This window comes from Pristiophorus japonicus, chromosome 15, assembly GCF_044704955.1.
Source record: "Pristiophorus japonicus isolate sPriJap1 chromosome 15, sPriJap1.hap1, whole genome shotgun sequence".
NCBI classification, from domain to species: Eukaryota; Metazoa; Chordata; class Chondrichthyes; family Pristiophoridae; genus Pristiophorus; species Pristiophorus japonicus.
Window position 1 is genome coordinate 172,195,398 of NC_091991.1, and position 25,799 is coordinate 172,221,196.

Genomic DNA, 25,799 nt, shown 5'->3' on the forward strand with positions numbered 1-25,799 from the left:
CAGGCAGCAGTAACCATTTCCTGGCGTATACCTTCGTTTTTTCCCCTTCGTCTTGAGCATCTTGGGCGTCTGTCATCCAAGAAAAACAATGTACAAGTTTGGAAATAACAGGGGAAGAAAAGTGTGGCAGCTTGAAAAATATGAGCGTGCATTTTAATTTATTTTTTTCATATTATTAATCTGTAAAAGTAATAGATCAGTGCATCGTATTATTATCATTAGCTTCATTACCAGCTCTCCCATTTTATCTCTATGATACATATTCCTCATGTTGCATGGTTTAGAATCATCTGTACACTGCGAATTTTGTTGGGCATTGTAAAAGGAATCACTCAACCAAAAACACCGTAAGGAGCCAATGTAGGTTAGCAAGCACAGGGGGTGACGGGTGAACGGAACTTGGTGCGAGTTAGGGTATGGGCAGCAGAGTTTTGGATGAGCTCAATTGTACACAGGGTGCGACAATATGATTATAGTCTGTGCTGAGCCAAGCTTACTTCACTATCAGCTGTGGCTCAGTGGGTTGAACTCTTGCCTCTGCAACAGAAGGATGTGGGTTCAAGTCCCACAAATCTAGGCTGAGACTCCACTCCAGTGTGCAGTGCTGAGGGAGTACTGCATTGTCGGAGGTGGCATCTTTCAGATGAGACGTTAAAGTGGGGCCCTGTTTGCTCTCTCAGGTGGAAGTAAAAGATCCCACAGCACTATTTTGAAGGGGTGTTATCCCTGCTGTCCTGGCCAATATCTATCCCTCAATCAACATTTAACCAAAAAACAGATTATCTGGTCATTACCACATTGCTGTTTGTGGGAGCTTGCTGTGCGCAAATTGGCTGTCGCATTTCCCACATTATAACAGTGACTACATTCCAAAAGTACTTCATTGGCTGTACAGAGCTTTGAGGCGTCCGGTGGTCGTGAAAGGCGCTATATAAATCCAAGTATTTTTTTCTTTAGAATTAGACTGGAGCTCCGTACGTAGAGTTTCGTTGGTGCTTGGCAAAGAACAACACGAAGGCAGCAGTATAACTCAGGTCTGCCGGCCCTTGTCCCACACACAGTGAGTATTGATCTTAGACCGGTAACTATAGCATAGCTGGCTCCTTAATATTACTGGGGTGATGACTGCAGGGAGCCCTGCTCCTTTCAGCAGAAGTAGCAGTTCCAACTGTGATACTGAGGAACAGTTCCACTGAGAGGAACTGAAAGAACAGTGATGGGTTTTAAGGTACTCTGTGACAGGAAACGAAGGGATCTGAGTTTTCAAATGTGACAAAAACGCCGTGCAATATTTTGCAGATGATTGAAAAATCTTTTAAAAAAGGAGAAACGTGTTTTTAAAGGTGCGGGCTAGCCTGAAATGACCATAGATTGATGGGCCTGAGGCAACAGTGCTTAACATACCAGAGAACTTGAGTTAACACTCGCTATTGGCCATGAGTGAGTCCACAACTGAGAGGTTTAGATGAGATGATAAACCGAGGCCCCGTCTGCTCTCTCGGGTGGGCGTAAATGATCCCATTGACACGATTTCGGAGAAGAGCAGGGGAGTTCTCCCCGGTGTCCTGGTCAATATTAATCCCTCAATCAACATAACTATTGTGTTCCTAACACAGATGAGACTGCACACAGGGAGGTTAAAGTAACAGTGACCTCAGTCTTTATTAAGACACTCCAGAGTGAGGAACAGGCTTAGGGGCCGGCTTATATACAGTGCTCCCAAGGGATGCTGGGATCCCTTGGGACTTCAGGGGATGCTCTCGCTGGTGGTGGAACATGGGAGTGTATGCTTTACAGATACATAACATCACTCCCTCCCCCAAAGTCAAAGTGAAAACTATTTACAAGGTGAGGTGGTCGGGAGCCTTTCTTTACCTGGTGGACCGCCTCGGTACAAATGTCTGTTCTGGCGTGTTGGCTGTGCCCTCACTGGGCTGACGTGTTGTTGGCCCTGTAGGGCTGCTGGGTGAGCCTGGCCTTGCTGGGCTGTTGGGTGTGATGGGTTCGATTTCCTGGTCCAGGGTGGTGTCGTTGATCCTTTGGGTGTGTGTTGTGGGCTCGAAAAAGGTGGTGTCTGCTGTGGGTTGTTCAGAGCAGTCTGTGAACCACAGCCTCGTTTGGTCCAGGTGCTTTCTGCAAATTTATCCATTGTCTAGTTTGACTCCAAACACCCTACTCCCTTCTTTAGCTATCACCGTGCCCGCGATCCACTTGGGACCACGTCCATAGTTTAGCGCATCCACAGGGTCATTCAGATCAATTTCCTGTGACACAGTGGCGCGACCATCGTTTACATTTTGTTGCTGCCGCCTGCTCTCTACCTGATCATGCAGGTTGGGGTGAACCAGCGAGAGTCTGGTTTTAAGTGTTCTTTTCATGAGCAGCTCAGCCAGGGGCACCCCTGTGAGCGAGTGGGGTTTCGTGCGGTAGCTGAGCAGTACTCGGGACAGGCGGGTTTGGAGTGAGCCTTCTGTGACTCGTTTAAGGCTCTATTTGATGGTTTGTACTGCCCGCTCTGCCTGCCCATTGGAGGCTGGTTTAAACGGGGCCGAGGTGACATGTTTGATCCCATTGTGGGTCATGAATTCTTTAAATTCGGCACTGGTGAAACATGGCCCGTTGTCACTGACCAGTATGTCAGGCAGGCCGTGGGTGGCAAACATGACCCTCAGGCTTTCAATGGTGGTGGTGGCGGTGCTTCCCAACATTATTTCACATTCAATCCATTTTGAAAAAGCATCCACCACCAGGAACATTTTCCGCAAAACGGGCCCACATGGTCGCCAAGGATCCTTGACCATGGTCTGGAGGGCCAGGACCACAAACTTAGTGGTGCCTCTCTGGGTGCGTTGCTCAAAGGAGCACACACGCTGCATTGCCGCACACAGGACTCTAAGTCAGAGTCAATACCGGGCCACCACATTTAGGATCTGGCTATCGCTTTCATCATTACTATACCCGGGTGTGTGCTGTGGAGATCCTAGATGAACGTCTCCCTGCCCTTTTTGGGTAGCACTACACGGTTACCCCATAACAGGCAGTCTGCCTGAATGCACAGTTTGTCCTTTCGCCGCTGGAACGGCTTGATTAGCTCTTTCATTTCAACGGGGATGCTGGCCCAGCTCCCATGCAGTACACAGTTTTTTACTAGGGACAGCAGAGGATCTTGGCTGGTCCATGTCCTGATCTGGCAGGCCGTGACAGGAGATTTATCATTTTCAAACGCTTCCATGACCATCAACAACTCTGCGGGCTGCGTCACCATCAACAAGTTTGCAGGCTGCGCCATTTCCACCCCTGTGGTGGGCAGTGGTAGCCGACTGAGAGCATCCGCACAGTTCTCGGTGCCTGGCCTGTGGCGGATGGTATAGTTATACGCTGATAGCTCGAGTGCTCATCTTTGTATGCGGGCTGAGGCATTAGTATTTATCCCCTTGTGTTCAGCGAACAGCGATATGAGGGGCTTGTGATCGGTTTCCAGCTCAAATTTGAGGCTAAACAGGTACTGATGCATTTTCTTTACCCCGAACACACATGCTAATGCCTCTTTCTCAACCATGCTGTAGGCCCTCTCAGCCTTAGACAAGCTCCTGGAAGCATAGGCGACATGTTGCAACTTCCCCGCAACGTTAGCTTGTTGTAATACACACCCGACTCCATACGACGACACGTCACATGCGAGCACAAGTCTTTTACACGGGTTATACAATACAAGCAGCTTGTTGGAGCATAAAATGTTTCTGGCTTTCTCAAAAGCAATTACTTGTTTTTTTCCCCATACCCAGTTCTCACCTTTTTGCAGTAACACATGTAGGGGCTCTAAGAGGGTGCTTAACCCCGGTAGGAAGTTACCAAAATAGTTGAGGAGTTCCAGGAGCGACCGCAGCTCCGTGACGTTCTGTGGCCTGGGCGCGTTCCTGATAACCTCTGTCTTGGCGTCTGTGGGCCGAATGCCATCCGATGCGATCTTTCGCCCCAAAAACTCCACTTCTGCTTCTATGAAGACGCATTTCGACTTCTTCAGCCTCAGCCCTATGCGATCCAGTCGCTGGAGGACCTCCTCCAGGTTTTGTAGGTGCTCGACGATGTCCCGACCCGTGACCAATATGTCGTCCTGAAAAACCACCGTGCGTGGTACCGACTTGAGTAGGCTCTCCATGTTTCTCTGGAAGATCACTGCAGCCGACCGAATTCCAAACGGGCATCTGTTGTAGATGAACAGTCCCTTGTGCGTGTTGATGCAGGTGAGGCCCTTCGTAGACGCCGCCAGCTCCTGCGTCATGTAGGCCGAAGTCAGTTCGAGCTTGGTGAACGTCTTGCCTCCGGCCAGCATCGCAAATAAGTCGGCTGCCAAAGGTAGCGGGTATTGGTCCTGTAGCGATAAACGATGAATAGTTACTTTATAATTGCCGCAAATCCTGACCGTGCCATCACTTTTGAGTACTGGAACAATCGGGCTGGCCCACTCGTTGAATTCCACTGGGGAGATGATGCCCTCGCGTTGCAGCCTGTCCAGCTCGATTTCCACTCTCTCCCTCGTCATGTGAGGTACCGCTCGCGCCTTGTGGTGAATGGGTCGTGTCTCTGGGACCAAGTGGATCCGCACCTTCGCCCCGGAAAAGTTTCCAATGCCTGGCTCAAAAAGGGAAGGAAATTTGTTAAGAACCTGGGTACATGAGGCCTCATCGACATGTGATAGCGCTCGGATGTCATCCCAGTTCCAGCGGATTTTGCCCAGCCAGCTCCTTCCAAGCAGTGTGGGGCCATCGTCCGGGACAATCTAGAGTGGCAGTTCGTGCACCGTGCCCTCGTAGGTGACCTTGACCATGGCGCAGCCCAGGACAGTCATAAGCTCTTTGGTGTACATTCTCAGTTTTGTGTGGCTGGGGCTCAGGGCTGGCCTGAGTGCCTTGTTGCACCACAGACTCTCAAACATCTTTTTACTCATGAAGGATTGGCTAGCGCCAGTGTCCAGTTCCATGGCTACGGGTAAGCCATTCAATTTTATGTTTAGCATTATAGGTGGACATTTCGTTGAAAATGTGTGCATCCCGTGTACTTCAGCATCTGCCTCCTCTCTCTGAGGCTCGAAATTGCTTTGATCCACTATGGACCAATCTTCCTCTGCCACGTGGTGGTTAGCAGGTTTTGCAGAGCTGCAAGCTCGTTGGAGGTGCCCCATTGTTCCACAGCTCTTGCAAACATACCCTTTGAAGTGGCATGAATAGGCTGAATGGAAGCCTCCACAACGCCAACAAGGTGTGAATTGCCTTGCATTCATCCTTTTTTGCGGACTCTGAGTCATCTGGGTCACCTGAGGCCTGCTGGCAGTTGCAGACTCGTGGTTTCTGCCCTGTATATTTCTGCTCGCAAACACAGTTCCAGTTAATTTATGAACATTGCTAGCACTTGTGTGCTGAGATATCTGTTTGGTGTTATCACTGGTGGACATAAACGCCTGTGCTATTGTAATGGCCTTACTGAGGGTTGGTGTCTCTGCAGTCAAAAGTTTTCGAAGGATGGTCTCGTGTCCAGTGCCCAGTACAAAAAAGTCTCTGAGCATTTGCTCCAAGTAGCCATCAAACTCAAATTGTCCTGCAAGTCACCTTAGCTCGGCAACGTAGCTCACCGCTTCCTGACCTTCAGATCGCTGGCACGTGTAGAACCGATACCTCGCCATCAGCACGCTCTCCCTCGGGTTAAGATGCTCCTGAACCAGTGGACACAGTTCCTCATACGACTTATCTGTGGGTTTCACCGGAGCCAGAAGATTCTTCATGAGGCTGTAGGTCGGTGCCCCGCAGACCGTGAGGAGGACCACTCTCCTTTTTGCAGCGCTTCCTTCTCCGTCCAGCTCGTTGGCTACAAAGTACTGGTCTAGCCGTTCGACATAGGCTTCCCAGTCCTCATCCTCCGAGAACTTCTCCAGGATACCCACAGTTTGCTGCATCTTTGCGTTGGATTCGTATACTCGTCGCCAGTTATTGTGTTCCTAACACAGATGAGACTGCACACAGGGAGGTTAAAGTAACAGTGACCTCAGTCTTTATTAAGACACTCCAGAGTGAGGAACTGGCCTTAGGGGCCGGCTTATATACAGTGCTCCCAAGGGATGCTGGGATACTTCAGGGGATGCACTCCCTGGTGGCGGAACATGGGAGTGCATGCTTTACAGATACATAACAATAACAAAGACAGATTATCTGGTCATTATCACATTGCTGTTTGTGGGAGCTTGCTGTGCGCAAATTGGCTGCCGCGTTTCCCACATTACAACAGTGTCTGCACTCCAAAAGTACTTCATTGGCTGTAAAGCGCTTGGGTTCATCCGGTGGTCGTGAAAGGAGCTGTATAAAATCCAAGTCTTTCTTTATTTTTAAACAGGCTGGGACTCTTTTCTTTAGAAAAGAGAAGGTTGAGGGGTGACCTGATGGAGTTCTGTAAGATTATCAAAGGGTTTGATAGGGTAGATGTAGAGAAGGCCATTTCCACTTGTGGTGGAGACCAAAACTAGAGGGTCATAAATATAAGATAGTCATTAATAAATCCAATTCAGGAGAACCTTCTTTACCCAGAGAGTCATTAGAATGTGGAACTTGCTACCGCATGGAGTGGTTGGGGTGAATAGCATTTAAGGGGAAGCTAGATAAATACATGAGAGAGAAAAGAAATATATAATTATGCTGATAGGTTCAGATGAAGAGGGGTGGGAGGAGTCTCATGTGGAGCATAAACATTGACATGGATCAGTTAGGCTGAATGGCCTGTTTCTGTGCTGTACGTTCTGTGTGATTCTATAATCATTACTGGGGTGTTATGGGGGGTGTAGGGTGTGGGATCAGGCCAATATCCCCAGCATCGAAGTACTGACCACACTCGACCAGCTCCGTTGGTCGGGCCACATTGTCCGCATGCCCGACACGGGACTTCCAAAGCAAGCGCTCTACTCGGAACTCCTATACGGCAAGCGAACTCCAGGTGGGGCAGAGGAAACGTTTTGAGGACACCCTCAAAGCCTCCTTGGTGCAACATCCCCACCGACACCTGGGAGTCCCCGCCAAAGACCGCCCTAAGTGGAGGAAGAGCATCCAGGAGGGCACTGAGCACCTCGAGTCTCGTCGCCGAGAGCATGCAGAAAGCAAGTGCAGGCAATGGAAGGAGCCTGTGGCAAACCAGACTCCCCACACACCTTTTCCTTCAACCACTGTCTGTCCCACCTGTGACAGAGACTGTAATTCCCGTATTGGACTGTTCAGTCACCTGAGAACTCACTTTTAGAGTGGAAGCAAGTCTTCCTCGATTTCAAGGGACTGCCGATGATGATGATGTAGGGTACAAGAATACTCAGGGTGGACCACCCAACATCATTCTCTCAAACCTCCTCATAGGGAGTGTCGGTTGAGGCCTTGGAGGAGCGGTTTGTAGTATGTGGAGATGTAAAGAGGGGGAAAAAAGAAAGAGGGGCTGAATATAAAGGAACGTTTAAGCAAGTCCGGGCACGAACCGTACTGCAGATACACAATTTACAGCTCTCCTCATTTGTGAAAGGCAAATCATGTCCAGCTCCCCATGTGCTCGAGCCTGTTGTGTTTACGTAGCCTCGGTTTATCTGGTTGCAGTTTTATATGTCTCGATATACAAGAACACTTTGTACAGGAGAGATAATAAATAAGGAAGGTGTTCAGACTCCCAATAGCAGCTATTAGGCTGTGTGGTGGCCCAGACAGAGCGCCTAGTGTAGCACTTATATTCCAGCGCAAGCTTCAAAGGGATAGCTAACATAAGTGAGGCACCGCACATAGCTGAGGTACAGAATGGCATCTGTGAGACGGTTTCCCTCTGCGGCTTCACACTTCAGGTGTCAAACATAAATAGCCACCGTTTTTCTCGGTTGTCTTTATCAGCGAGCGAACCCCCGTAAAATTATTTTCTTCTATTCATTCCGGGGATGTGGTCAGCGCTGGCAAGGCCGGCATTTATTGCCCATCTCCAGTTGCCTTGATAACTGGATGTCTTCCGAGGACACTTCGGAGAGCAGTTTAAAGAGCCAACCACGTCCATGTGGGGCCAGAGTCACATATAGGCCGGACTGTGTAATGTGGTTTCCACATTACCGGCCTGTGTGGACCACCCACCATAAACGTAAGGCATCTCTCAGGAGCTGCATGTGCAGTTATCCCAGAGTCACTGCTGGTGCTTCACGTCCATCTCACAGTGTAGACAGCAATAGCAGCTTGCATTTATATAGCGCCTTTATCGTAGCAAAATATCCCAGGGTGCTTCACAGGATCGTTATCAAACAGAATTTGACTCCGAGCCACATAAAGAGAAATTGGGACATGTGACCAAAAGCTTGGGCAAAGAGGTGGGTTTTAAGGAGCGTCTTAAAGGAGGAGAGTTACAGAGGTGGAGAGGTTTAGGGAGGGAATTCCAGAGCTTAGGGCCCAGGCAGTTGAAGGCACGGCCATCAATGGTGGAGCGAAATAAATTGGGGATGCGCAGGAAGTTGGATTTGGGGAGCGCCAAGATCTCGGATGGGTTGTAGGACTGGCGGAGGTTGCAAAGGTAGGGAGGGCGAGGCCATGGAAGGATTTGAACACAAGGATAAGGTTATAAAATCCAGGCTTTGCCGGACCGGGAGCCAACGTTGGTCAGCGAGCACAGGAGTGATGGGTGAGCGGGACTTGGTGCGAGCTAGGATACAGACAGCAATGTTCTGGATGAGCTCGGGTTTACGGAGGGCGAGAGGCCGGCCAAGAGAGCATTAAAGTAGTCGAGTCTGGAGGTTACACAGTTCGCAGCCGAAACCGTAATCCGCTGGGAATAACTGCATTATACATTGGGGATGAGATGGAATGTCACAAAGCTACCTGTTGCAGTTTGCAATTATGACGGTTCCCAACTGCACCACTAGATGGAGTGCCTCACTTTGGTGAGACACTCCAACCGGGGAAAACTTGATATGGATATAATCCCTCCACCAACATCACCAAAACAAATTATCTGGTTATTGTTGTCTGTGGAGCCTTGCTGTGCGTAAAATGGCTGCCATATTTTCTACAGTGAAACGGTGACTAAAAGTATTTCATTGGCTGTAAAGCACTTTGGGTCGTCCTGAGGTCATAAAAGGCGTGATATAAACACAAGGCTTTTTAAAATAACACTCAGCTTCTGTCTCAGCGGTTAAACTCGACAAGTTTCAAGAGTGTAGGAGACACCATTCACATTGTTCACACATTTAAATTAATTGCCTTTAGGCTCTTTTTGCACCCGGTTTGATACCACACCATAGTTACATGCAGTGCCAAACTTAAGTTTGACAATACTCCCTCTATTGATTTTAAAGTTCTAATCCTTGTCTTCAAATCCTATAGCCTCGCCCCCTCGTGATCTCTGTAACCTCCTCCAGCACTACAACCCATCCGAGATCTCTGCGCTCCTCCAATTTTGGCCTCTTGTCCATCCCTGATTTTCATCTCTCCACCATTGGTGGCCGCGCTTTCAGCTGCCAGGGCCCCAAGCTCTGGAATTCCCTCCCTGAACCTCTCTGCCTCTTTACCTCTCTCTCCTTTAAGACGCTCCTTCAAACCTACCTCTTTGACCGAGCTTTCTGCAACCTGTGCCTCATATCTCCTTATGCAGCTTGGTGTCAAATTCTGTTTGATAACACTCCTGTGTAGCGCCTTGGGACATTTTAGGTGCAATATAAATGTAAGTTGTTGATGATTTATGGGCAAGGGTGCAGGATTTTTGGCAGCTGCCAAATAAGGTGGCGTCTGTTATCCCAATGTTCAATTGGAGAAAGTTTGTCAAAAGGTTGATTTTGGATAGGCAGCTGACAACATGAAGATGGTTATAGATTGGATGGTGGTAGTGGAGTGGAAGAGCTGGTTCTATGTACGGAACCTGATCCCAAGCCAGCAGATAAAGTCTGCAACTTTCCCACATTACAACAGTGACTACACTTCAAAAGTACTTCATTGGCTGTAAAGCGCTGTGAGACAGCCGGTGGTCGTGAAAGGCGCTATATAAATGCAAATCTTTTTTTTTCCAACTGCTGGTATGCAAATGAGGAAGAATAGGGGCCAAAGCTGGGACCGTGGGTTGACAACACAGGGGAAAGGAGTGACGCCGCTGCTGGAGGTATTCTGGCTCCACTGGGAAAAGTAGAAGTAGAATCAAAGTGGGGGCCTCTGAAGGTGGAGGAGAAGTAAATTAAGGAAAATTGCTAAATTAAGAATGACAGGGATGTGATTTTGACCAGAGTGGTTTCAATGCTGTGAATGGGACACAAACCAAATTGAAAGATCCAAAAAAGGACTTTTTAGGGAAAGTAAACATAGTGGTTATGTTACGGGATCAATAATCCAGAGGCCTGGACTAATGATCCAGAGACATGAGTTCAAATCCCACCACAGCAGCTGGGGAATTTAAATTCAGAATAAAAAGCTAGTATTATTATGGTGACCATCTAACTCCCAGAACCCATCTGGTTCATTAATGCCCCTTTAGGGAAGGAAATCTGCCGCCCTTACCCGGTCTGGGCCTCTATGTGACGTCAGACCCACAGCAATGTGATCGACCCTTAACTGCCCTTTCAAATGGGCTAGCGAGCCACTCAGCTGTTTCAAGAAAGCAGCTCACCAACGCCTTCTCGAGAGCAATTAGGGATGGGCAATAAATGTCGGCCTTGTCGGCGATGCCCACATCCCGTGACTGAATTTTAAAAAGCACAGAGCTGGGTGGTGCAAAGTAATAAAGGGCCTAGGATAGGAAAGGTTAGTTGTATTTATAAGTCGATAGCCGGAAAGATTAGAGGGGGCAAGTATTTTTTTGTGGGGGTGTGGGCGATGACAGCAATTTTGAAGGGAAAGGGAATGGAATTGAATCAATGGAAGGGATTTAATCAGAACATAGGAACATAATAGGAGCAGGAATAGGCCATTCGGTCCCTCGAGCCTGCTCCGCCATTCAATAAGATCGTGGCTGATCTGATCTTGGGCTCAGCTCCACTTCCCTGCCCGCTCCCCATAACCCTCGACTCCCTTATCATTCAAAAAAAGCTGCCTCCATTGCTCTATTTGATTAGAGAAAATCCTGGAAGTAGAGGAATAACGTAATCATTACCGAGAACGCTTTAGCAACTTTTAAAGGCCATTGGCAGAAGATTGATGCTTTCTATTTTGGATGCAACACTTAAATGTGTTTAGAAATGGAGGGGGGGGGGTTAAAAATTAACATTTATTATTAGAACATGGATATGAGCAATGCGCAATTTGAAAAAAAACAACCCGAAACTGAAATAAGAGTATTCAGTAAGGTATTTGGTATGGATTCTATAGTAAAATTGATCGATGGCCTAAGAACCCTTTGATAGACCGATGGAGAATATGCAGTTATACTGGTTCATTATTTCTGACTGAAAGGGCAAAGTAGCACATGATAAGTAACCTGCTGTATAATGGATGGGAACTATCAGTATGTTACATCATGCAAATTGCAGTTATAAAGCAAGCAGAAAGTGACCAGAAAGTAACATTACTCTTCACTCACTGGAATACAGTAGAAACTTGTGGCTTTGTGTATATATCTATCTATAACATGTCTTTCGTATGAGACGTTAAACTCATGAGATGTGAATCTAAAAGATCCCACAGCACAATTTTGAGTTCTCCCCAGTGTCCTGGTCAATATTTATCCTTCAACCAACATCACTAAAACAGTTTATCTGGTCATTATCACATTGCTGTTTGTGGGAGCTTGCTGTGTGCACATTAGCTGCCGCGTTTCCTACATTACAACAGTGACTACACGCCAGAGAAACATCCTTTGTAAAGCTCTTTGGGACGCCCTGAGGTTGGGAAGAGTGTTAATACAAATGCAAGTCTTTTTTCTTTCAATAGATTATCGGACACATCATGGGCTCTTCCTGCAAGTGTCCAACTTACTGCCTCTAACACTTTCTCCACTACACTTTGTTGAGAACCCCCCCCCCAAGTGTGATATTAAAAAAATTATATCATCTGATTCACTACGAGCTATGCTATGGGTGATCTGGTTGTGTACATCAGCTATATGGCGTGTGGGAGGGACACAACCCACAAAGAAGCTATTAATCCCTTATAAAATCAATTCTAATTTTTATTAGAATAAGAATGAAATGACTGCATTTATAAGATGTTTGAAAATGATTAAATTTAAAGTACAAGTTTACCGAGAAATATCTCCTTTCAAAATGATGCATGAACACAGTGACGACACTTCAAAAGCACTTCATTGGTTATAAAGCGCCTTGGGACATCCTGAGGTTGTGAGAGGCGCTATATAAATGCAAGTCCTTTCTTTATGAACCAAGGCTGAGCAGTTTTCTTGTGCATTCTCCCACGCACTGAAGAAGTCAGAAACACAGTTAACTGATTGAAATATTTCAATCCGTTTCTCATGTTTTAAAAGGTACTTCACTCAAAGGTCCAAAAACAAATAACGCACTGGGTCTTTAGATCGTAAATCTCAGATCAATTTTCAGTGGACATGACAGAACCAGAAACTGATCTTTTAGATTACTGTTATTCAGGATCAAATTTCCTCATTCCAGATTAAGCCTATTACTGTCCAACAACCCTATTTTATTTAGAAATTGAATAGGAGATGTCATTCTTTTCTTTAAAAGCAGGTAACACCAACAAGATACAGTAAAAAGCTTTGTTTTTAATCTTGACAAATTTTACCTGTACAAAAGTTAACATTGCTTAGTCAGAAATTATTCTGCATTCCTCTAACGGAAGTCTCTAGTACAAACACAGAATGGTTGTTACAATTGATTTTTTTTTCAAATTTTATACAGAAAATGGTTTGCAAAAAGAAAGGAATTCGCCAAGAATATCTTTGCCAAAATGAACACTTTTTTTTCCAAAAATAGAAGTAAAAATTAACATTAAAAAAATCAATTTTTTTTTTAGTTTTGCAAACATTTAAAGGCACAAGTTAGCACTTAAATGGAAAACGAGTTTATATGCTCAGCATACAATTGAAACTGGAGAACAAAAGACAGTATTAGACTACACTACGTATCGGACAGCGTTTGTTAATATAGGTGCAGTTTTATTGTAGAGGAGAATTAAAAGATTCACAGCTTATTGGCTAAAATATCTGGTCCCCAATAGCCCGAGTTGACAAGGAACAAACTTACTTCGAACTTCTCTGTTAGAAAAGTGTTACCATTTTCTCCAGAAACTCAGCTAAGATGATAAACACATGATTCCAAAGCGTGTAACATGTTTAATAAGGTACGGCTTTTGCTCTGATTTAGAAAACAGTTGGTGCGTCAATCAAAATCAAGAACGACCTCCCCTCCCCATGGGAAATAAGCCAACAGATGTATTTTCCCTCAAGCCACGCTGTCCATTATTACACACGAACTCCTGATCCCACGTGTAAGTCCTATCCTTTTCTGCTTGAATTGTTCCAAATAATAAAAGGGAAGAAAATACATAAGATAAATATACATTTCAGCAACTTTCTAAGTTTCAGAAATGACATGTTTCAAAACTCAAGAACTCCTCAATGCTTTGTAGTACCTCTTTTCGCAACTTAGGAAATAAAACTGGGAAAAAAATAGGTTTGCAGAATTTGACCAATTTTGTTTAAGCGTACCTTGTCCTCACAGAGGACTTCAGAGCTTCCTATTTTTGTCTGTAATCGACCTGGACATCAGTCCAGACCAAAGGCTTTGCGTTCCTTCTCTTTTTTTAAACTAAAAGCAAGTGGTGGTTTTCATTGGCCAGGATTGGCATCCTTTTGGATCAGCAGGCACTTAAACTGGAATGGCACAGTGCTCCACTTGTTCAGTCCTTCATTAGTGCATAATGCCATGGAAGACTGGTTAAGTCTCAAGGCTTCTTGAGATCATGGTTTCCCCAACCCACCCCACCCAATACTTTTCGTGGGAGGTGAGGGCTTCCTATGGCCTGGTGAGGGTCGTGTAGACTGGCTGGTCCCAGTTAGTTGGGCTGTGGGATGGAGGGATGGACAGAGTATTCAGGAGGGGTGAAGCATAAGGGCGACGGGATGAATGGAAGTATGGGTACTGGTAGATGCTCGAAGGATATCCGGAGTAAGGATTGTAGTAATTTGGGCCCTGGACGTCTGAATAGTCACATTGGGAGCCAGAGAAGGCTGCAGCCGCGGCACTGGCTGGAGTGCAACCCTGGTTACTGTAGGAGCTATAATCGGTCTGAGGCGAAGATCCGTGCTGTTGCTCGTTGTAGTGGCTTGGGCTGAGCTGCTCGGTCTTAATGTGCGGCCTTTGCTGGCTCGGTTCGCTGGAGACCGACGAGGAGGACGAGGAGGACGAGGCGCTCTTATGGTTCCAGACGACTTGGGCCGTGCCGCTGCTGGTGATGTAGGCCGCGCTGTAGGAGCCCGCCGAGCTGGGTCCGTGGCTGTGGTCGGAGGAGAGAGGCAGCGCGTGGCCGTTCAGCGGCAGGTACTGGTCAAACTCGTGGACGTCGAAGGTCTCCATGTTGTTGATGACCTCGCTGCTCAGCTCGCTGATGTCCACGTTGCTGAAGTCGATGTTCTGGCGACCATTCTCCGCCATGGGGCGCCCCTCCCTTTTCAGCTCGTGCTTCCCCGCGTGGAGGTCGGTTTTGGGGGTGGTGGGTGGTGTCGGGGGCCCCTGTGCGTGGCCTGATTCAAAACAAAACAAAAATGGACAGGCCTTTAATGAAGAGGTCAAAAAACAGACCAAACAAATACACTGTGGCGAACATGAGTGGCCCTTGGCCCTCGGAAGCATACAGCACAGAAAGAGGTCAACCGGCCCATCGGGCCTGTGCTGGACCTTTGCCAGAGCTATCCAATTAGTCCCACTCTTTTTGCCTTAAACTTGCAAATTTTTCCCCTTCAAATATATGTAAAATTCCATTTTGAAAGTTATTACTGAATCTGCTTCCGTCACCCTTTCAGGCAGTGCATTTCAGATCATAACTTGCTGCATAAATAAATTCTCATCGCCCCACTGATTCTTTTGCTAATCACCTTAAATCTGTGCCCTCTGGTTATCGACCTGCCTGCCACTGGAAACAGTTTCACCCGATTTACTCTATCAACCCCCCACCTTATTTTGAACACCTCTATTAAATCCCCCCGTAACCTTCCCTGCTTTCAGGAGAACAATCCTAGCTTTTCTGATCTCTCCACATAAATGAAGTCCCTCATCCCCACTTGAAAACCAGTAGCAATTCTGCGAGAGGTTAATGTAAAACGCAAATCAATTTAAAAAAGAACAATTGTTTTAATTATCAATCTCGGTTCATTTTATGCATATATTAACATAAATTAGTCGATCTAAAATATTTTTTGCAGGCTCCTGTAGAGTGGACAGCTCTGCCCTGAGGGACTGGTCCTTTGTGAACTGAATGCCTTTCCCATTGGAAAAGGGAGGAAAAGTAATGTTTTTCCTCCTGATAGATGGGAAGAGAAACTCGGCTGGCAAATGGAATTGCAACCAGAACAGTGGGACAATGGAAAGTCTCGCTCCTTAAGCGAATTATAATAGCATGGTGCGTTTTTTTTTAAGATTGAACATCTCAATTAAATGCAAACGCAGATAAACGCAGACCCTCCTCAGAGAGACTTGGTGCAGTCACAAGATGGCAAAAGAAAACGCTGCCAAAACGAGTTGAAAGTTGCTTCAAGGACTGGACGTTGATCTAAAACTCCAGTTCCAACGCTGCTTTGTCCTACATTCCCTCCTCGCTTGCTTTTGTTTTGTTTCTTGGGTTTGGCATGCATTCTTTTACTGTATCCCTGCCTTTCTGTTTCTCTGTTCTATTCTGCCCGTGTGGGTAAAGCCCCCCTCTGTCACCGTAAGCTCGTCCCCCTCCCCGGTCTCCTCACCTGTGTGCTCAGATGGGTGGTGACCCTCAGCGATCACTCTTCCCCCGACCAGGCTGTCCCCGGGGTGTCCGCCCTTGTACAGCTGGCTGACGGGCAGGTGGCTTTGCTCGGCGCCCTGCTCCGGGTCCCCCTGGCCGTTCTTCACGCTCTTCCTCCGGCGGGGCTGGTACTTGTAATCGGGGTGGTCCTTCTTGTGCTGAACTCTCAGGCGCTCGGCCTCCTCCACAAAGGGACGCTTCTCATTCTCGCTCAGCAAACTTTGAAGGGAGACACACGACACATAGATTAGATGGAGCCTTACAGATGCAACGAGGCTGCTCTCCCTCCCTCACCTCAAGCAGAGAATGATAGCGTCTGTGCCAGCTCTTTTAAAGAGCTATCTAATTAGTCCTTGCTCTTTTTTTTCCATGAAAGCCGAGTTTTATTAAAACATTTCAAACAAATGACTAATCAATATCCAAAACTATGGCGGTAGAATGCACAGATGCAACACCAAATCTGCATTCTGTTAAAATTCAGTTAATTCTCAAAAATGCACCTTGTTTAGGAAGAAAATGCAATGGAACATGCCATAATAGGTTTATGTAACTTTCTTGGTTAGACAATAGTGGGGGTCACTAACAATCAGCCAGAGCTGCCCATATGTTCCACACAAAAAACCTAGTTGTGAGATTGTATTCTGGAGGGGATGGTAAAGAAGATTAATATGGTCTCATGCGGCTCAGGAGGGGTTGGTGCTTGAGTCGGTGGTGTTATTGCAATGTCCAGGTAGTCACCAATCTGAGAGTGTAATGTCATCGAGTCATCTGGTCCTTTCCTGCCTGAAACGGTGGTAACGATTTATTTTACTATGTAACCAGGTCATTTAGGATCTGGATATACAATTTTCCCCATAGCCCTGCAACCACCCCCCTCTCCCCCTTTAAGTATTTATCCGATTTCTTTTTGAAAGTTATTACTAAATAAAATGAAGTAAACCCAACCCATAGCTCATCCCTCATACCGAGGAATGGGAATTCCTCCCTAACCAAACGACACTTTATTGGATTCCAGTTGGCCTGATGAGAAATCCCCAGATTTTTAGAAAGGAACTGGTGATTCTGGAAGCACTGCACTCCTTAATCTGTAACCAGATGAAAATCCCGCCTCCACAAAGCACTTGTGTGGTCTGTGGATCTTATCTGTGCCACTCAATATGTAACCTGGTCTTAATAAAGGGATCAAGTAACCGACAAGACAAGTCTTCCTTGCAGATCAAGGGCTCCAGTTCAGCCAAGGAATTTTGCACTGCGATATGTACATGGTAAAATGACGCTCTGCCCCACTCCCTCCGTTTCTCCACTTCAATTCCTGGATATAAGTATTATTTAATGAGCTAAACGTTAACAGATGGGCCTCTTTTTTTGCCTTGTAATCACAGAGGAGGTTGAAAGTGAAATGAGAGCAGGTTCGGATGCTGCAACCACCCTCTGCCAGCCAGTTCGACAAGAGCTGGGTCTCACCGACAGACCAGCCACTGGAGGTTGGGATTCAGCATCTGGTCATTTGCAACCAGCCCCGTCCCTTGGACCTGCTCTCAATGGACAAAGAGGCGCCGAAGCCCACGAAGCAATTCCATAAACTTATGACCAGGCGAGAATCTTCTCCGCTCAGCAAAATTCCCCAACATAAGGATATTGGAACCGATTTTCCGCAGCTCCATTGAGCAAATCGCTTTTTAACACCGAGCGCTAATAAGTGGAATCTTCGTGGCCGATTAACAAGTCACAACAGCGGGTAGAATACTGATTTATAAACACGGGAAGCTCACTCTACATTACACAAGATATTGACAACACAATAACCGAGCGCTTTGCTCCCTATTCCCAGTGCCTTGGCAAACGACTTCATAAAGATATCCTCTGTACAATTTCGAGCGAAATCCGACTTAACGACCGGGACAATTCTTCAACCCCATTCCCCCCCAAAAAAATTGCCAGATGTTGGCAATTCATAACCTCCTAGTCTGCTGGTGACAGGGGAGAAGAGATCAGGAAGAAGATAAGAGACAAAACGGGCATATATCAAGGCGGGGGGAATAAATATTAGAAATCGGAAATGCGATTCAAACTATATTCCAGAACTTACATTTAATATAGTATTTATAGCTAATGGTAAAACTTGCATTTAATATAGTAATTATATCGGATGATAATACTTGCATTTAATATAGTATTTATAGCTAATGGTAATACTTGTATTTAAGATAGTATTTATTCCGGATGGTAATACTTGTACTTAGTCTAGTATTTATAGCGGATGATAATACTTACATTTAATGTTGTATTTATAGCTAATGGTAATACTTGCATTTAATATAGTAATTATACCGGTTGATAATACTTGCATTTAATATAGTATTTATAGCTAATAGTAATTCTTGTATTTAATTTAGTATTTATAGCTAATAGCAATTTTTGTATTTCAGATAGTATTTATAGCTAATAGTAATTCTTGCATTTAACAGTGGATGATAATACTTGCATGTAATATAGTATTTATAGCTAATAGTAATTCATGCATTTAATATAGTATTTATAGCCGGTGGTAATATTTGCATTTATACGCTATATCAGTTCTCTCGGATATTCTCAGGGACAATCACATTACATTATGATGTGGGTAAATGCTTGAAGTTGCCAATTCAGTGCAGTATTACTCCTCATCATCATCTTGCCAAGGGACCGAGTGAATAGGGGCACCAGCCCGAGTTGCGCCGAAACGCCCTCCTTACCGCCAAAGTTTGCCCAGGGTCTTGCTGAGCTCGGCGTTGTGTAGGTGCGGGTACTGGTCGGCGAGTTTCCGGCGGGCCGCCTGCGCCCAGACCATAAAGGCGTTCATGGGTCTCTTGACGTGGGGCTTGTTCTTGGAAGCGCCGTTGATCCGCACGGGCATGGGCACCAGGGTCCAATCGTAGCCCTTGAGCACCTGGCTCACCGCCTCTCGGATGCAGGCCGGGAAGCGCTCGTCCTCCTCGCCGCCCAGCTTCTTGCCGCCGCCGGCGGTGGAGAGCGGCCGGCCGCCGCCGTCCTCCGGCTCCGACAGGCCGGCGTGCTGAGCCTCGCTGTCCGACAGGGAGCCCGGGGAGCCCACCGACTCGCTGTCGGAGCCACTGCAACCCGGGCTGCACGCCACCTCGCCCATCATCTTATCGTGCTCTTCTGTCATGTTCAGCATCGACTTGGCAAATCCGATCGTCTTATTGCAGCCACAAATGTTTCTGGGTTTTTTTTGCGTATACAGATAGATAACAAATGAAAATTGCAATTGATACTTTGCAATCAAAAAAATTTGCGAAAAAATTTAAACTTTGCAAAAATAAGTACTTTTTTATGAAATTACAAAAAAAACTTTGCAAAATGCAGGTTGAAACACAATTAGGATCCTACATTAAAGTCATGCTTTCAATTTGTGCATTTAAAAAAATACTTTCAATTTGTGCATTTAAAAATAAAATCAAATGCAAAGGCGAAAAATCTCCTCTGAGCAGAGAGCTAGCGGGCGATGTCCATGGGAGTCACTCCGAGAGTTACAGCTCGGTGCGAGAGACGCTGTCAAAATCGCCTTCGATACTGGCCGAGCGGATAGTCACAGAAAACTTGGAAAAGAAACTTTTTTTGTCAGAAGTTTGTTTACTGGCTACAGTATATCAGTCTCTCCTGCGGCTCCCTGATTGGTCAATGTTGCCGTCCCTCTGATTGGCCCTTTCTTATTAAATGGGTGGGATTCTCTTAAAGGGGGCGATGCGAGATTTCTATTTTTTGTGTAGTTATTTTTAAATTCCAACTCCCCAGAACCCCCTTTTTTAATTATTAAAGGACAGGTCGCCAGACATATTCTGCGTCAAAGCTGAGAGAGGATTTTTTTAAACAAAAATTGAAGCACAAAGCATTTCAGTCTATAGACCGTAATATATGCTTCTTCCTAATCAGAAATAATGTTACAGCATCTCGAAGCTCAATGGCGTAATAGGTTTAAGCGCTGCACAGATATTTATGTTCAAAGGCATGCATTCTTTAAAAAAGACATTAAGTTGCAATATACATTTTGCACACTAAGGGGCTCGCTGCGTCCTTATTCATTGTTCGATACTTGTCTGTAACTCATTCAATTTTAAAGCATAAGGCTGGAATTCGGGCGATCCCATTTGTGAATCAGATCCATCATGAAATAAATGATCTTTAGATGCACGAATCAGTCGATTGAAACCAGTTTGCCAAAATGGACATCTCATCTTTAAATGAAATCAAACCAGGAAAACTTCCTGCTAAACTTTCGTCTGCTTCGATTGTTTAGTCGAGTTTTATTTAATCGTAAGTAACTTACATGCATCACAAACTCACTGTGTGTGTGTGTGTGTTTCATGGTCCATTGCAACGTTTAAACCTGTATTAAGAACTTTACACTTGAGGTATACAGGGGGTCCTTTGTGATTGTTGGTGTTACCAGTTTGCAAGAGTTGACTCGGCAAGTGACCGTTTAATTGCTTTATCGCGCTCCGGACTGGGTTACTGAATACCAGGCAGTGTTATCAAATACTTGAAGCCACATTATTGTACAGAAGAGGAGTTGATGTGTAATCGGCCCCCCAATTAAAACGTGTATACCGACCTAGACATTTCGGAATCTGTTGCAAAACTATTAACGCTTTCCATCATCGCACTGTGGAGATGGACAACAGATTGTAGCTTTTCGTGTGGTTAGTAATAACATACACGTTTTAACATTCGGGTTGTTTTGTGGACTGAAGTCTTTATGCCACTAAATTATTAAATGTTTTATCTTAGATAAATAGCAGGCCGAGGAGAATTTTATTTAGTTTCGCTGTTTATTGAAATTTTTTTCCTTTCGCTATTTCAAGTTAGTTTCGAGTTAATTGCTGAAGGATTGCTTTCGGGGAGTATTGATGAATCTTTATCTGTCTTCATCACTTGCAGTTTATTTTGGTGTTCTTTCCCTCGCTATCCGATCATTTCCCGCAAGAGTTCTGTTGCAGCGGGAAGCATTGTGAACCTTTGATAGAAAAATGTTGGGCGGTGAATTAATATCCAAACGGCATTACTCTTGTTCGAAGTTTGAGCAGAGGCAGGGAATCGTATCGTTAGTCGGATCCATTTGGAAAATATCTAATACCGCTTAAATTCTCGTTGGTCTCACTCCAGTAACACCTGTCAAAGGGTTCGGGCTAAGAGTTTGCTCAGTTGGGGGAGGGATGCGTGAGTTTCACCGCACCCCTTCGCTAGTTTCCTACAAGTAATACTTACTCATCATTTGTTTGTTATTTTTTACCCTGCTGTTTATAGTCTGAAGCGAGAAAATCTGATGTATCGTTCAGAAGACCTGCATTATTTAGTTCAAATTTAAAGGACATGGAAGGGAGAGGGAATCAAATGTTATTAAGTGTTGACTTCATTATAAACATATAACAGACACGATTTAGGAATTGTTATGTAAACGTTTTAATGTAAAGTTGTATTAATATATAATGTATCCTTAATGCACGGGTTTATAAATATGTTTCTGAAACTTTACGAACTAAATTAATGGAACATTTTCAATGTAAAGTGAATATTTCGTTGCTCTACCGCTAGTTAAGTCAGACTGGCTCTGACGGTGTACGAGAGTAAGTCTCGGCATAAGGTATCCTTTAAAAATATCAAACAAAAAGGAAGAAAACATGAAATGAACATCATTTTGTTCTGTCGACTTCAGCTATCTTTCGGATGAGACGTTAAACCGAGGTCCCATCTGCCCTCTCAGGTGGACGTAAAAGATCCCATGGCACTATTTCGAAGAAGAGCAGGGGAGTTATCCCTGGTGCCCTGGATAATATTTAGCCCTCAACCAACATCACTAAAAAAAAACAGATTATTTGGTCATTATCACATTGCTGTTTGTGGGAGCTTGCTGTGCGCAAATTGGCTGCCCCTTTCCTACATTACAACAGTGGCTGCACTCTAAAAAGTAATTAATTGGCTGTAAAGCGCCCTGGGTCGTCCGATGGTCGTGAAAAGCGTTCATTTAATGTGTATTCCTTTTCATTTGATTTTTTAAGTAATCTTCATGATGAGACTCTGATACATTCTAATATATACGTGTGTGTGTGTGTGTGCCTGCGGACCACCAGTACTGTGCTTAAGAGAAAACTTAGAAATTCGACAGAAACGCGTGGATCAAAACGATATAAAGATGTCAGTCTCAACTTGAATCCGTTGGAACCGTTTGATTGTGAATTGTGAGCCAAATTACTGAGAAGAAGAGTTCATCTCAGGGAAGTTTTCATGAAAATTGTAGTTTAATATAATTTCTGAGACACAAGACAAGCCGAGGTCAGGAATGTAACGGTTTGACTTGACTGGAGACGGTGCGAGATTTCTGTGAAGATTGATGTCTGACCCGGACTGATTGTCTTCGCCAGTTTGTATTTTTTAAGAGTAAAAAAAGGGGACCATGTACGAAGGAGTGCGAGTTTCGCGGAGAATACCATTTCCAATGACACATTGATTTGATTGTTAAAATCTCCACAAGGCAGAATCGGGCAAGCTATCGATCAAATGCCCGCGAGTGAGTAATTCTGTCGGAATTAAGAGAAGGGTTCAGAAGGAAACGGAAACGGTCTGAAGAATCGCCGCTGCTGGGTCGCACAGTGAGTCTTTTGTGATTACTTGTGATTAGGTCTGTCTGTGGAATAAACATGGAAAGCAGACAGGCAACAAAAAAAAGTTGCCAAAGTAATGTTCGGCTGCGATTCAAAAGTTGAAAATAATATATATTTTATATATATATATTAATCTGGGGGGAGGAGGTTTATTACAAAACAGTGAACGTTCAGGACATGGAATTGGGGTCCAGGGAGAGAGCTTCGTTTTATCGGGAAGCGGGTGGGACATGAACGCTTATAAGCGACTTGCACATTTCCTGCTTGAACGCTTCATTAAAGATTAGTTTTCATTCCTGTTCGATTTTCAGCCGTGCGCGCGTTATATTTCAGCATCATCCTGGGCTGCATTAATATAGCCTCATGGTGAATAATTTGCTTTTTAAAATTTATTCAACAAAACTCAAGCAAACCGGCTATAGGTTGACGATCCTTCGCAACTATAAATTATAAACACACAAAGCACATGTCTGTCCCCTGGTCACACTGCGTGGGTGTTTGCTTAAGTGGGGCAATGCTGGAATCTCTGTGAGGAGGCCTGTTCTCTGAAGGTGTTTTGAGGTTAATGTACGTCTAATTATATGATACCTTTGTGCCTGACAGTCCTCTTCTTAGGCTGACAGTATGCCACGAGTGTCACGGCCCTTCAAACATTGCATTTTTGAGACGCTGGTCTGACCTGTAATACGATGCTCATATTTAAGACGTCGGCAAAAAATAAATAAACAAGTCCAGACTGCGAGTGGATTTTAATCCCGTGCTCTTTTTTTTGCAGATTGTTCGACAACACTGCATTATGTGGTGCAATTTTTTTGTTGTTGAAAAATACATATATATATATATCCGCAGGGAAATGGGTCCTCGACTGCTGCACCAACTTGGCAACCATTCCCTTCCCACAAATTGGACGCATACCTTGTTATTTTAAGCAAATAAAAGGACTGTTGTGGGTTAATAGCGACTAATGCGATTTTATTCTTCTGACTAGGTTCCAGTCGGAGTGTTGACATGTCGAATCTTCGGTCGTGCAGTTGAAATATCAGAGCATATAATCCGCAGTTCATCCTGAGCTGTGCCGCAATGGCCTAGGGTTAAACTCCTTCCAGGGAAATAATTTCCCGTTTTGGATCACCAGGTTTTATATCATGTAATATAATTATTAAATAATAAATGTAGACAAAAATATAGCGTTACAATCACTCGGTTAATCAGCATGTTGTTAGGATTGATTATAAGTAATTCTTTAACCGTATGATAATGTTAACTAATCAGTCACTAATGGATACGTATTGTAATATGCAAATCCAAACAAGTATTGAGATTTATTCTTTTTTTAATGTATGAACTTTACCAAGTGCCTTTTTAAGATGTGTTCGCTTTCCACAGACAACCTTGTGTTTTGGGAGGGGGGAGGGAATATGTACATTTCAAAGAAATGAGTTTTTATTTTGTCCTGTGGATGTTATGTCTGTCTTATTCCTTCGATTCTTCGAGGAATAAATTTGCGTTTTTGTTTTTATTAAGCAATAAACTTCAGGTCATTTGGGAATTAACTGCTAGGTGCAACAGACTGCAGGATCAAAACTTCTTCCTAAAATACCAGCTAGTAGTTATTCTATCAGAGCCTCTTACCTAACTTTCTCACCAAAGTAGAAGTACACGCCGGCAAACTTTGCTCACTGTCGGTTGTGTCAGCGTTTTAAATTGTCCAAACATGTTCACAATTAATTGCTGACATTTGGTTTTGGATGAGACCCAATTATTTGTAAGCATTATTTCGCACAACTGAACCTCTTTCAATTAAACAAGTATGCAGGACACATACAGCTTCACAAAACACCAGTTCGTTTCATTAGCTATCAATGGATTTCAGCTTTTTAGGCGGTTGAGTTTGACTATTTCAAGTATCAATATTTGTCCATTATCTGAAATGAACCGAACGTTGCTTGTATTTAGTGACATGGCTTTCAGAAAGGGGTGCTTTGTCTAGTGTAAAGACCCCCAAAAAATAAAGCATTCTTCGTCAGAAATAGACTTGTGTTTATTAATAATTGTTTGTGTTATGATTTTTCGCCTCTAAATTGTAAACCAGGGTTTCCAATATCCCCACCATCACAGTCAACGGTGGTGCTGTTTCAGCAGCATGGCTAATGATATAATAAACAGGGTTCTGGGCAGCTCATCATACATCAAGTATTGACTGAAAATGCTTATGTATCGGTGTACGCAGCCGGGCGAACGCCATCCTGTCACACGCCTGCCTGGAAGGCGTATGGATACCAGTTTATACAGGCCGGTTGTACTTCCGCGTCTATCCAACAAAAGGACTTTAACATACACTAAATGAATGAGTTTCCGAAATTGTTACATTGCACAGACATTCAATTGCACGACGTACACACGAAACTAACCAATTGTGTCATTTATCCGCCCCCTTCCATCCGTTTATATTGTTTCCAGCATTTAAATAATATATTTAATAATTATTTAACGATATTTAATTTCATTATTCGATCTGAAATTTTTGGCAAGTTTCATGACAAGTCACGAGAGTGTTTAGAGGGATTTACCAAATGGTCAGAGATAACTGCAAAGCTTCTTTGACCGAGCGATTTCCCACCCCCACAAATACTTTTGAGAGATACCCAAGTGTTTGATGTTCGTCATGATAATAACGAATACCAGTTACACGGGTTAACAACCAGGTCATCTAAGTTAATGTCGACTGGGACAGATTTGACTGATTTTTGGTCTATTGATCGTTTGCATGTGAATGCGATCAAATGAAGTAAACTGAGATACAACTGGAAGGTCTGCACTTGGAGGGGGGCTTATGTGGCAATTTTGCAAACTCATTAAATTAATTTCCAAGTGCACAGGTGCCCAGTATTTTCCTTCTTGATTTCAGGCAGCCGTGGAATAGGGCGACAAAAAATAGTTCCTCTCAATCGATCTCGCAGTTCTCAAATGATGTTGCTTTATTAAAAAATCAGTTTATCAAACAATCCGAAATAATAATAAAACGGGCGAAACCATCTAAATGAATGTTGGGAATGGTTTGCATTGATACCCGGCCGGCACAGAGCGCTGAAGCTTCAATGATGTATTTTAGTCGGCACTCGGCGAGTTTATTCAATCCAAGAAGCAGAAAGATCTTCTTACATACCTGAGCCCTTGTTAGGTCAGATATTTTTGAAGGGCT

At 44.5% G+C, this 25,799-nt stretch overlaps 1 protein-coding gene and 1 long non-coding RNA gene across 2 annotated transcripts; one reads left to right on the top strand and one right to left on the bottom strand.

Moving 5' to 3' along the window:
• Nucleotides 1–13,039: 13,039 nt before the first annotated feature.
• LOC139281247 (transcription factor SOX-8-like) lies at nucleotides 13,040–19,528 on the bottom strand. The gene is made up of 3 exons (XM_070901306.1): nucleotides 18,674–19,528; nucleotides 15,901–16,157; nucleotides 13,040–14,688 (listed from the first exon to the last, which is right to left on the bottom strand). Exons 1-3 carry the CDS (start codon nucleotides 19,114–19,116, stop codon nucleotides 13,961–13,963), a joined length of 1,428 nt encoding a protein of 475 aa, XP_070757407.1. The 5' UTR covers nucleotides 19,117–19,528; the 3' UTR covers nucleotides 13,040–13,960.
• A 595-nt stretch (nucleotides 19,529–20,123) lies between these two features.
• On the top strand, nucleotides 20,124–23,811 carry LOC139280529 (uncharacterized). The gene is made up of 3 exons (XR_011596716.1): nucleotides 20,124–20,252; nucleotides 22,468–22,585; nucleotides 23,586–23,811. It is a non-coding gene; the product is annotated as an uncharacterized lncRNA (long non-coding RNA).
• The last annotated feature ends 1,988 nt before the right edge of the window (nucleotides 23,812–25,799 follow it).

Bases quoted from the DNA above. Each gene is read 5' to 3' on its own strand.
- LOC139281247 (XM_070901306.1), bottom strand. From the start codon at position 19,116: ATGCTGAACATGACAGAAGAGCACGATAAGATGATGGGCGAGGTGGCG. The intron at 16,158-18,673 runs GTAAGGAGGGCG...CTCCCTTCAAAG, and splicing joins ACCCTGGGCAAACTTTGGCG to TTTGCTGAGCGAGAATGAGA. The intron at 14,689-15,900 runs GTGAGGAGACCG...GTTTTGAATCAG, and splicing joins CCACCCATCTGAGCACACAG to GCCACGCACAGGGGCCCCCG.